Source organism: Talpa occidentalis, unplaced genomic scaffold (assembly GCF_014898055.3).
Source record: "Talpa occidentalis isolate TD23 unplaced genomic scaffold, MPIMG_talOcc4v2.1 talOcc4.3, whole genome shotgun sequence".
In the NCBI taxonomy this organism is placed as follows: domain Eukaryota; kingdom Metazoa; phylum Chordata; class Mammalia; order Eulipotyphla; family Talpidae; genus Talpa; species Talpa occidentalis.
Window position 1 is genome coordinate 35,376,111 of NW_023603184.1, and position 13,219 is coordinate 35,389,329.

General features: G+C 40.7%; 1 protein-coding gene across 1 annotated transcript; it reads right to left on the reverse strand.

The window, feature by feature from the left end:
• Positions 1-7,199: 7,199 nt before the first annotated feature.
• On the reverse strand, positions 7,200-8,808 carry LOC119254977 (olfactory receptor 52E4-like). Its single transcript, XM_037522001.1, has 2 exons — positions 8,803-8,808; positions 7,200-8,159 (listed from the first exon to the last, which is right to left on the reverse strand). Exons 1-2 carry the CDS (start codon positions 8,806-8,808, stop codon positions 7,200-7,202), a joined length of 966 nt encoding a protein of 321 aa, XP_037377898.1.
• Between the last annotated feature and the right edge of the window lie 4,411 nt (positions 8,809-13,219).

The window sequence follows — 13,219 nt, forward strand, 5'->3', positions numbered from 1 at the left end:
CAATTAAGGGAGGAATTTTCTTAATCTAACAAAAGAGTTTTTCTACCTATTACTCCTATACTTATCTCGTAAGCCTAGTTTGTAAGCCTAGTTTCCGTATCTAACTTTAAGATCAAGGGAAAATTTCTTTCTCTGTAAGATTGCTGATTGTTGTTTTAAGGAACTACAAACATTTCATCGGAGGCAGGGCCGGAGATGGTTATAGCTTTAAGGAACTACAAACATTTCATCGGAGGCAGGGCCGGAGATGGTTATAGCTTTTGGTTCCCAGAATGGTTAATACGTGAAGTATCAGTAGTTGTAACGTTGACTATTTCCAAGTGCATTATTTGTGCTCCGTGATGTATCAGTAGTTGTAACGTTGACTATTTCCAAGTGCATTATTTGTGCTCCCGTGGTTATTAGCTCAACCCGTCACAAAATTGCTATTGACTTATTCTTGAATGCACACTCTAACAGCTACCATACCAATTGTCACCTCCATGGGAATCAGCCCTAAACAAACAAGAAGAATTGAGCAGGAACCGGCTATGGCTCCTCCTGGTTTATTCGGAATTTTCTTACACTTGGAGCATGACTTGCATCTGCCACCCAACTGCTATCTTTAACTTTAAAGTAAGAGAATTTCCTTCTCCATTTAACCCTTGCCTCAAAAGACCACATCTCCATATTAAAGACTTGGCCAAGGGATGTTTACAGCCTTTTGTTCCCAGAAGTTTTTTCACTTGTTAATAATGTAAGGCCAAATGTTGAATTGCTGCCTTTTGGCAGAGAGTTACTAACTTTATAAAAAATGTAATGTTTGTATCATGCAGTGCCATTTGCCATCAAATTGGTTATTCATTAATTGATCAAAAAGCATTTGCAGTTTTACTTTTAAATGCGTATTTTAACAATGGTAGAAACTAGCCATAAACAAATGAGGAGAATCTAGCAGGAGTCAGCTAACGAGATTCCTGACTTTTCAGGAACCTGCCCCATACCCGGACCTTTGTCAGACGACATGAGTAGCATGGCTCCCAGCAAATTAGCTAAAAGTGAGCAACTCGACCACTAGCTATATAGTGGTTCCAAGCAATAGCATCCATCCATATGTTAATGTCCCAACCCTACTTTTCAGGATTTCAGGCTAACAGACATCACTTTTTTTTTGGCATTGAGCTTTATAAATTTAAATAAATAAATCTGTCAAAATCAGAACTACTGACCCCCTGAATGATAGGTGCTTAGTTGGTTACACTTATTAAAAGTACCAGACCCTGAGATTTAGATTTAAGTACATATTTCTAATAGCAGACATCAGTACCATAGAATCAAACATTGAACTACAGTTGCTTGCGTGTTAGACTCTAAGACCAAAGAACATGATATTTCAAAATAAAGAGGCAAAATGCACTAAGAAATACTTAGCTATGTAATTGCCTTTTGTCTGCTAATGTTAACTACAGTGAAACTGAGCGATTGTGAATATGATAGCATATGCTCAGATGTATTGGTCTATTAAAATGGTCACAGAGATTATTTGAAAAAGAAACTTCAAAGAAGTATTTAAATAGAGGCAGCAAAACAAAACAAAAAACACCTAAATCGAAATCAACTCCAAAGGTTGGTACATTTGGGGAAAGAACATTGAGTTTCATAACATGCAGTTTTATGTCACACAGGCAGAAATAAACTAGTATTCAAAAGTATAAACTAAAGAAAGTAACTCAGGAAGATGCCATTGTCACACAGGATATGGAGAATGCAAGCAAGATTCTAACAGAGAAGTCAGTTTTCCTGCACAAAACAGGGGACTCTCCGTAGAGGGGTGTGTAGGGGAACTTTTGATCAAAATGCTGTGGAGGGGAGGAAATCAGTTAAGACACTGTGCACAATATGGTAAGAAATCTGCACACACACATTGTTTATGGCCTGTCTGCTGGCAGTGAATTTTCCAGCCCAAGGACATATCTGAAGGACACTCCAGGGACTGGACATTACACCTCCTGGCAGCAGTGAAGTTCCTGCTTACTTTGTTCAACTCACTATAAAAAGCCAACTGGAAACAAAATGATAAGTGGGGGTTTCCTTAGGGTGTTAACCCCCATCTTCTTTCTTCCAGCTCTCTGATTAAAGAGCACCTTGAAGATTCAATTCCTGTCTCTATTGGCATTCGGTGGTGACAGGAGGCACAGCTCTGGTCTTCTGATTACGGAAGGACAATGCAAGAAACACTTTAGGTAAAGGTGTCCTGCAGTGGGAGAGGAAACACTGTTTCTTTCAGGACTGAGGACAGTGACTGGGGACTTGGTGATTTAAAGGGAAGGCAAACAAAGCTTCATGCGACTTTATTTTTCACTTCACTTGGGACTGTTTTTACCTTCTTTGCGGTGGAATTGTTATAGGACAGGGAGAGGGGCAGCCCAAACCCCACAAACCTGCCTATTCTAAATGGGTTCTGCCATCCGCCGCATCAACACAAAACATATGAGACTTTAATGGGAAGGAACTTTAATAAAACTAGGAAACAATACAGGTAAGGCAAAGAGTCTAGTTTCTAGATGAAGCACCCAAAGTTACCCGTCCCCTCGTGGGTAAAAGTCCATCCATATGGGATCGACCCAGAGCAAGGTCCCAAAGCCTGCTACAAGTCTAAAGCATCTTCCAGTGGGGACCACAGAAAAGGGTCAGAAACTACCAGACAAGCCCGGAAGGAAAAGAGCAAAATCAACACCAAGATAAAAGCTGCCATGGTCACCTCCCCACGGGTCTCACCCACATCTGTGTCACCCAGTCCACGACCAAAAGACAAGCGCAGTTTCTTCACGTGTCTCTTGGCTCCATCCTGCTTCCTTCCTCAGTCTCTTCTGCAGCTTCTCCTCTTCCTGCTCAGCTCCACCCTCCCTTGGGTGGGGCAGGGAACCTCCCCCTTTCCTGGGGACCACCCTGTTACAGAATGGGAAGTAGTATCTCTTGAGGGAGGTGTTACTTACCAACGAGTCAGTCCAAGACTGAGTGAATTAAGTCAAAACAAAGAAAAATACCCCTTGGCAATGTCAAGGACAGAAAAGGGAATTCACAACCAGCAACAAGGGAGAATGACAATATCTGAAAATTGAGGATTAAAGCTAAGTGAATGTCTAGGAATATGGTCAGTGTAGTCATCTCTGTGAAATAAATGGAAATATTTATAGATACATACATGCACACATTTATATTTTAGATCTGTAAAGTCATTAGGAGAATACACATAAAACCTATTTAAAAGGTTTACTTCTAGGGACGGGGATCATATAGAAGTGGAAAACCTTTATATTTCATGATTGCATTATACCACAATTGATTTCTTCCCCATGTATATATATTATTTTAACAACAAAATAAATATGTAATTTTCTTATGTAAAAAAGAAGACTCAGAAATGAAGGATTGGGAGAGCTATTCACATCTATGAAAGCTCTTTTCACTCTAGAAGCCCTTTTGAATATTTTTAAAATAATATAGTCTAAATTCCCTGAGTTAGTTATGATTGTGGGCGGGGTGGGGGGGATCTCTACAAGAATAGATGATGAAACTGAAGTTAAATGGTTAAATTGCTCTCAGGCCTCAGAGCATAAAAGAAAGAAAAAAGTGTCTAACTTTCCTTTTGAGTCTAACCTACAAATTAGGTCCTTAGCTAGCAACAGAAGCAACTAAACTTGAGCCTAGTCCCAGGGTGTTCAAAGCCTTTGAGGAGCCAGGGGTAGAAGGGGTAAAAATGGGGCACACTGGTCTGTGGGGGGGAGGGAGATTGGGGGAGTCTGCCAACATGGAAGATCTGGTTATTTGGGAAAAAAAAACTCTCGATGTGGACCAATTTATAAATAACCCAATGAACGTCAATCAGATCCTCATTTCTTTGGCCCTGCTTGTTAACTAATAAAATTTCCCCATTTTTTTTCAACCCCACTCCCCCAACTCAATATAATCTTGTCCCCTTTGCTGGATGGGGACGCAGGTTTAAGATTTCCTCCTGATTTCTTGCCAGTTGATGTTCAATAAAACTTCTCAAAGCCTGATGTCATAGTAATTGGCTATGGCAGCAGCCCCCTTGCTACGTAACAATGATTTTAGTACTAAAAGTTGAAAAAATATTTTTTTGATAGGACCAAATTATAAACTTCCTACTAATCTCAAAGACCACAGGCTCCTGTAGAGCTTTGGTCACACTGATTGTTACAACTGACGCCACTTCACAGTCCCCTGGGTCACACATTTCATTCAGCCACTGCTGCTGTGACCAGCTCCATGTCGGTGTAATTAGACAATCTCAGGTCACAACTAGTACCTGTAGCTTCTCACCATGCAGCTCCCCAGATCCCAGAATGGGACACTCCTAAAAATCAGCTCTGCCCTTATGCACACACCATGCAGTTGCGGGAAGCTGACACCAATTGGGTAGACTATGATCCCTGTGTGAGCCGTTGGGTTTAATTCTTTCATGCCCATAGAAAATGATTCTGAAATGTATTTCAAAGTTTCTTGGGATAGTCCCAGCAGTTGAATATCAGCATCTAATAGCAGTGTACAATAGGTGAATAAAACCCCTGTATTGCCTTTCCTTCTTCCCTTTTTATTCCACATGTTTCACTCCCGGTGATGACATAGGCAAGTTTTTGTCTTATGTCCTGTTTTCTGAGGACCCAGGTATAGTCTGTCAATGTTGAAAAATCTTTTACCTCCACAACTAGACCTTGTCAAAAGTGTTGCCTCCCTGATAAGTTATTAGAAATCAGTCATTTATAAAACTATGATTACATTACTATCTGTATGTTTATAATTTATTATTTGGGGACTGGAAACCATTTCCTGTTCTCCAAGCTTAAAAGAGTGAATAAAAAGTGGTCCCTGCATTAATGTAACCTCCAAAAAAGTAACAAACCAAGAGAAAGTGATTTAAACTTGACCAAAACATCAAACATTTGAGCATACTTCTAGCTTCTGCATAACTACAAATAATTTTCTAGAGATGAAAAGAAAAAGTAAATATTTTCATCTGTCACATTTTCAGCCAGCACACAGGTATCCAGTTCATCCTGGAGTTACAACAGTCACAGATTAATAACACTTTTGGGAAAGAAAAAGTGCAAAAAGAAAAGACAGAAACAGTCAGGATTCCTTGTCATGTTTTCTCCAATTTTTTCCCCCGTTCCCTCAGTTTTCCCAGGATCAGCAGCACTACCAGCTTTCCTGGAATGATTTTCCATGTATGTACAATGTTCAGGTATCAAGTAAATCTTTTATCAATAATTTCAGTAAAAATAGACATTTTTTTTTACAAAATATCTCACCAAAAATTAAAAGGAAAATAAAATAAGTGAGAGGTAGATGATATTTTCTAGCATGTGGATTTTGCTCTGGACCTGAAATCCCATTTGAATCAGATGGAAAATAATCACTCTCAGATCTCACAATAAAAGTAAGCTTTGTGCTACCACCCCTTGGCATGCCTTGGACCCACTCACAATCTGCTAATATTTTGTCAAATGATAAATGACAAAACTTTTTGCAAGAGTTGTTTGCTTGTGTTGTGTTTGTGGTGAGTTAAATATCTATTCTTGGTATTCATTTCAGGGAGGCAGTACTCTCTTCTTTACCCGTTACTGCTTCTGCAATTTTTCTCCATTTAAGGTATTCCCTAGTCAAACCTCCTTTTTTTATAATTTTCTAAAATTTGTGCATTTTATTTCAAGCTCTGAAATAGCCCACCTTCCTCAGCATTGTTATTAAATTGTTCAGTGTGATGGATGTCTTCACTATTGTTTTTTATACCTGGTGTCACACTATGTAGAAGTTTCATTCATTTCCCTAAAGTTGAAATATTTTAAGTCTCTTTTAAATGATGATCATGTGGCCCCTAGATTAGTTATCTTTTCATCTAAATTCTGCCTTTGCAAATTAGTTCTCCAATATGTTGAAAAACTTAGGATTTTTCTGGCTTCAAAAAGCCAGAAAAAAAAAATTCATGCATCTTAAGGGCCTCCCTGGTGGCACAGGCAATTGAGTGCAGCACTGTGAAGTTGTCCCGGCCAGCTGGGGAGATACCCACGTGGCGTAGCAGACCTCTCCTTTCTCGCCTGCTGCTCTCCTAGCAATGTATTTCAGTCAGTCTGCCTGTTCTGTTCCCCACTCTGTCTCCGGTGAATGCTCTCATCCTCCCACACATCTGGCCTGTACCCTGGTTTTTGTATCCATAAATAAATCTTTTAAAAAAAAATTCATGCATCTCAAAATATTGCCACTGTGTCTTAAATTATTATCTAGCTGGGATAAATAATATCTTCTGAACTTGAGTTTCTATAGCTGGGCACAGGACCTGAGCTCCATAAGATGCCCCAAACACTTGCTCATATCTCCTTCCCAAGCTCCCAGAGAAATTGCCTGGGAAAGGTGTGTAGCCAAGCGTTACCAGTAGAAAACTGTCTTCTATAGCCACAACCATTAACAGAATTTCTCAAAATTGCTTCTTTGTAAAAGATCCTGTTAGACGCTGGGATTAGTTGAGACAAGGAAGAGAGTTGACTCTAGAAATTTTTACAAGTTTAAAATTGGTTACTATGCCTATCAACCTTTAACATTTAAAAGCTTCCCATTTTCTTGAAATTTCTCTAGGAATAGGAGGTTATGTTTTCTGCCCATATCTCCTAGACCTACAAAGAAGCAACAATTTGTGTTCCCCAGCTGTAAGACTTCTGTAGCAAGGATAATAAAGTAATGACTCTAAATACAATTATCTACTTTCATTTCTCTCTCCCCTCAAATTCCACTTACATTTCTCCTTCAACACACAAATACAGATATACATCCTCACCTACACATACTTAGGTCTTGCCATGGCAAAGTGGCAAAAAGCAAGTTATTATTTGCTCTTATGTTCTCTCCATTTGAAAACATTCCACCAATTTTACATGCATTCAGTACAGTTGTTCAAGTGCTTTCAATATATTCTCACATATCATTTACCCAATTACAATGTAAGACATAGAGAAAAGATATCATAGTTCTCATTTCATGCTTTCCTTTGGAGTTAGACAAAGGAAGTTCTGTGTCGTATCCTCTCCTTCCAAGGATTTGGCTGTCAATCTGCAATGTGACATTTTTCTATTACTAGTCACTTTCCCCAGGATCTGTATCCTCTCCACATTTATTCTTCATTCCCACCTCTGCTGGATGGATGATCAGACAGGTTTCTGACCCCAGCACACATATTTGGTCAATTTGTCCCGAAACTCCTTGGTTTTCACTGCATAAATAATAGGATTGAGCATTGGTGGGACAAGGAAGTAGAGGTTACCAAGAATGGTGTGGACGTGGGGTGGAATCCCCCTGCCAAAGCGGTGAGTGAGAAAGGAGAAAAGTGAGGGCGTATAAGAGATGAGCATAACACAGATGTGCGTGGTGCAAGTGTTCATGGCTTTGTGGTGGGCTTCTTTACAGGACAGCCGCATGACAGCACGGATGATTAGCACATAAGATGAGGCAATTGCTGAGAGATCTAGCCCAACAACAAATAGCGCCACCACCAGGCCATATATCCTGTTGATCGTGGTATCCACACACACCATCTTCACCACTGCCATGTGCTCACAGTAGTTAGTGGGGATAACACGATTGACCCGGAAGGGCATCTGCTGGAGGAGGAGAGGCATGGGGAGAATGAACAGGATGGCTCTCACTAAACTCACAAGGCCAATGAACCCAATGCGGCTGTTGGAGAGGATGGTGGCGTAGCGCAGGGGCTCACAGATGGCCACGTAGCGGTCCAAGGCCATGGACATCAGGATGGCAGACTGCATAGCAGAGATGGAGTGGATGAAGAACAGCTGGACCAGGCAGCCCTCAAAGCTGATCTCACTCTGGTCAAACCAGAAGATGCACAGCACCTTGGGGATGGTGGTGGTGGACATGCCCAGGTCTGTGAGGGCCAGCATGCCCAGCAGCAGAAACATAGGCTTGTGCAGGGAGCGCTCTGTGCAGATGGTGAAGAGGATGGTGCAGTTCCCGAGCACCGTGACGAAGTACATGGAGGAGAAGGGGATGGAGAGCCATCTGTGGATATCCTCCATCCCAGGGATGCCTTGCAGAATGAAGTAAGAAGGGTGGCCCTGGGTGGCATTGCAGACAGTCATGGTAGCACCCTAGCCAAGTACCTGAGAGATGAATGAAGAAACCATGTGAATTTCAATTCTAAAATTAATCAAGATTTTCAAAGTATAAAATAAAAGAGACTGATAAGATGCAAAAGTGATTCTGGAAACATGCTAATACATACCATATAGTAAGAGTAGTATGCTGTGATATTGCAGTAGTAATAATGTGGCATAACAGTAGTAACAACTGAGAGATATGTCTTATTAAAAAAGTTTTATTAAGGACACACTGATTCATTATACCTAAACGAAACTATCATTAAATAAGATTATATTGTGTATAATTTTGCATATGCCTCCATTTAAAGAAAATAATATGAAATGGGTGAAACAAAAGTGGATATAAAAACAGAGAAATTGACAAAATAGAGCATACCTCTTTCAAAAACCAAAATGTCAACTAGGTTGAAAACAAAAAAAAAAAAAACTTTTTTAATAAGCTAACTTAAGAACTTATAATAGAATCCTTCCAGAAATTGAACACACATTTAAGGACCTGTGGGGGACTTTTTGATAAGAACGTACAATGATGGCCACGAATGAAGCACGCAGTGCAAGCTGGGCAACTGAAACTCAGTGACAAGACTACCAGAATGTGAACTTAACGCCCCCCTCACATAGAACAACTTACCTGCATGTGAGGTAATGAGAAAGAGGGAGACTGGCCCCAGGCACCTTCTTCAAACATGCATGTGTGAGTATGTGCAGATGTGTGTGGGTGTATCTTAGTAAACCCCCATGTGACTCTTGGAGAACACGCTCATGGCCCTGCATCTCCCCGCTCCTCCCTTTCAGACACCCAGAATCCATGGTGGTGTCCTTTAAGTAACCTAAGTAAAGGACCCCAGGGTGGCCAGAATTAGCTCTTGCTATTCCCTCCTCCCCAAACTCATACACACAGTTTCACTGCTATTAAGTTTAAAATTCACCCTGGAGGTTTCCCTGAGCTCCTAAGAGATAAGGCGAAGGGACTATAGGGATTCCAGGAAGGTTCCAGTCTTTTTCAGTGCTGCGGAAGCCTGAGTGAAGAGGGGTAAAGTTAAAACTGAGTCTGGGACTACTTAGAGCTTGGCAGTTTGGGTACCAAAGACCCTCTTTCTGGAGAAAGTGTTTGAGTGCGGGCTGGGGAGGAACTTACTGCTAAGTAATCATGCTCGTGACAGCAACAGAGGCACATCCCCTGTTATTCAGAATCCTGTAAAATGGTTGGTCACCTCAAATTTTGTTGCTCCCTCTCCTCTTCCAGATTTTCTTGCTCTAACTCTTTCATGGCCATTGCTTTACCCCAGACATCCCCCAGAGCATATTCTGCAACACCCCTTACCTCCTTTAGACCCCATGTCCACTCATGCCCCAGCATCCTTTCAACTCTGGGTTCAGATGTGGACATATTCTATTCTCATCAGTTCAGAGGAAGCAAGTTATTAAAGTCTAACCAAATATATCTTCCTAAGTCCACTTCAAAATGCACAGGACAAAATGGAAGTATAAAATTGTGCAAGGACTAGGGCCTCCCCGGTGGTGCAGCGCTGGGTTGTGAAGCTGCCCGAAGCCTTTGCAGTACTGGTTCGATCCCCGGCTGCTCCCCGGCCACCGGAGGAGGGTCCCACATGGCGCGCAGACCTCTCCTGCCGCCCGCTGCTCCCCTTAGCAGTGTACTTCGGTCCTTCTGCCTGCTCTGCTCCCCACTCTGGCTCTGGTGAATTCTCTCACCCTCCCGCGCTTCTGACTGTACCCAGTGCTTGTATAAATAAATAAATAAATCTTTTAAAAAAAAATGTGCAAGGACTAAACAGACATGGGACTCAGAAAGACAGATTTTAAATTTTGGTAGTGCAAGTTCTACCAACAAATGGGCTCTTTTGGGAGACTATGTTCAGAGTCAGGTGTCAGTTAACGGGAAGCAGTGGCAGAGGAAATTGAATAAACGGTCTGAGATAACCAGAATAAATGGTCTGAGATAACCAACACATCAACAGGAAGAATACACACAGTCTGCTTCTGCAGAGAGCTGTGTGCAAACAGCAGGAATGCTAAGCTCAGTTCTCCTTTCCTCTGTCCCAACATGGTTCTCATGGGTGGTGACAGGTAGTAACAAAACAGAATTCTTTTATCCTGGCCCTGCTCTCCCATTTTTACATCTATGACCTTATCAAACACTTGAATATATCCTAAGAAGCTTTCCTTGTCTTCTACTATGGCCCAGAGGACTTTCATCTCTCAATCATCATTTTTGTTTTTTGTTTCTTTTAAAGATGTATTTATTTATTTATTTATACAAGCACTGGGTAGTCAGAAGCTCGGGAGGGTGAGAGAATTCACCAGAGCCAGAGGGGAGAACAGAGCAGGCAGACTGAAGAAGTAAACTGCTGAGGGGAGCAGCGGGCAGCAGGAGAGGTCTGCACGCCATGTGGGACCCTCACCCAGTGGCCGGGGATCGAACCGGTGCTGCAGAGGCTGTGAGCAACTTCGCAACCCAGTGCTTAACCGCTGCGCTACCAGGGAGGCCCACTCAACCATCATTTTAATTTCTCCCTTTGGATAATCATACTACTTTGGGATAATAGCCCTGGTCAGATTTCTCCCCTAATCCTGTATCCCTACCACTAGTATTATGTTTGGCACATGGTGGAATCTAATAAGTGTTGAATAAATTAGCAAATGAATAAGTAAATAAGACAAATAAGTTCATATAAATATGAAGTAAATATATATCTTTGTAAATCTAACTTTTGATGATAGATATGTTCTCAGTGGTGATAGATTGGTGAGTTTTAATAATTTCCATCAGGGAAGTTAGGTATAGTTATTTAATTCTCACTTCCCCAAAATGTAGGAAGCTCCATATAACAATTAATTTCAATTGTATGTTTCCATGAAATGGCTCAGTTATTCAACCTGGGAACCATAGGAAGACTACAATACACTCCAGTCATGGACAGGTTGTTCTTCTTTGCCACCACCCAATGGCAAGAAGGCTTAGAATCAGGATGAATCATTAATTAAATATTACTTCACTGTAAGAAAAAATACAATTAATGATTGTCATAAGAAAAGAAAAGAATTATCTTAACATGTAGATATTTTCCTCTTTATTCTAATAGAATCTTTTATACCTGCCACTGCAAATACCATATTCTGTTGTAATAACTTCACTTCTCTCACAAGATTGATTTTCCTGAAGCCAGGTATTGTGTCTTATTCAACAGTGAAATTCGATGCCTACTATGAAGTATAGTAGTGCATCATTAATACATACTTCTGAGTGGATGTTCAATAATAAAAATAAATAAATGAGTAATATTTCTGAAATTCTTACAAAAGGCTGGTTCTCTTTAGAAAGTAGATTCAATTTACAATGACTGGGAAATGATAGAAACAATGAGATGTTGCTTGATGGTTACTGAGTTTCTATTTGTGGTGATGAAATTTTGGGGAATGAACAACGCTGATGGTTGCACAATAAAATGAATTGAAATTGCAAATGTTTTTTATGAATATTTTACCAAAACACAATAAGGTTCTTTTTAATCTCTTTATGTATCCATATTCTTCAAACATCACACGACAAACTAAGTCACCTATGCATAGGCTGAATCTCAGACCTTAGAAACAGAAAGATTGGTATAAGAAGGAAAAACCTGGCCTCCCCGGTGGCTCAGCGGTTGAGCGCTGGGTTGCGAAGCTGCCCACAGCCTCTGCAGCACCAGTTCGATCCCCGGCCTCCGGGAGAGGGTTCCGCATGGCACGCAGACCTCTCCTGCTGCCCGCTGCTCCCCTCAGCAGTGTTCTGTCTGCTCTGCTCCCCGCACTGGCTCTGGTGAATTCCCTCACCCTCCTGAGCTTCTGACTGTACCCAATGCTTGCATAAATAAATAAATACATCTTTATTTAAAAAAAAGCTAAAAAAAAAAAAAAGAAGGAAAAACGGATACTGAAGTTGAAAAGTGGCAGGAATGCTTAGAAGCTTGAAAGTGTCCAATAATAGACAATCTATAATAAAAATTTTACCCTGTGGAATATTGATATAAGGTTAATGTAGACAAATTGTGTAAGAGGGTAGACAGGTTACTTCCTTTAATCTCTTCCAATATACCCAAACACAAGCAAGGAGACTCCTCATCTCTTATGGAAGGTAAAATTGTGCTAAGACAAAAGAAGTTGTATGGAGACAGATATTTGTCAACCCTGGCCATCCTGGATTATCCTGCTTAGCTTTAGCAAAAAAATCAGTGTCCTAGGAATTCTTATACACCTAAAAGTCTCTTTATTACATGAGGTAAACACTGTCAGAATGAATCTGCAGTGACCTGCAAGGTATTTGTATATAAAGATCATCGCTCTGAGAATATCAGGAAAAATGTAGATTTTCAGGCATGAGGTTCATATAGTAGCTACAAAGTATCATCTTTGTAGTGATTTATTGAGGAACCGGTGTTATGAATTTCCCATTGATATATGTTATCCACGCCCTCAAAATAAGTCACCGAGAAGTCATTTTCATTGATTTCAAACCTATTTCAAAGTCCAGAGGATCCTGAACTCTCACAGCCATCTCAGCCCTGGGGCTGACATGCTTAATAAAAATACTATTGGTATAAGAAAGTGCTAGCAAGCAAGCAATGAGCGCGAGTGTGTTTGTGTGTGTGTGTGTGTGCATGCGCCCACGCACTCATGCTCACTCTCTTGAAGTTACAACTAAATATTTCTATGACCACTTTCCCACTACTGCCAGCATACAGGATTTCTGCACTAAGAGAGACTAAATTCTCCTAGCCACTGCTTCCTGACCTTTTCCTAGTAAAAATAAAGAACCACACGCTCATTAACAGTGTGTGCTAGCTTTCCAGGAAAATGGAATTCTGCACATTTAGCAGGTATAAGTGATTTGTACTAAATACTTCAAAAACTCTCAGATAATACATGATGCTGGTTTGCTAGGTTTGCAAAAACATGAACCTCTACTCCAAAGGTAAGAGGTGCTAGAAAAGGTGGGAGATGAATTATAATTTCTCCCATTGGACTTCAAGGGTATATTGAGGACATAG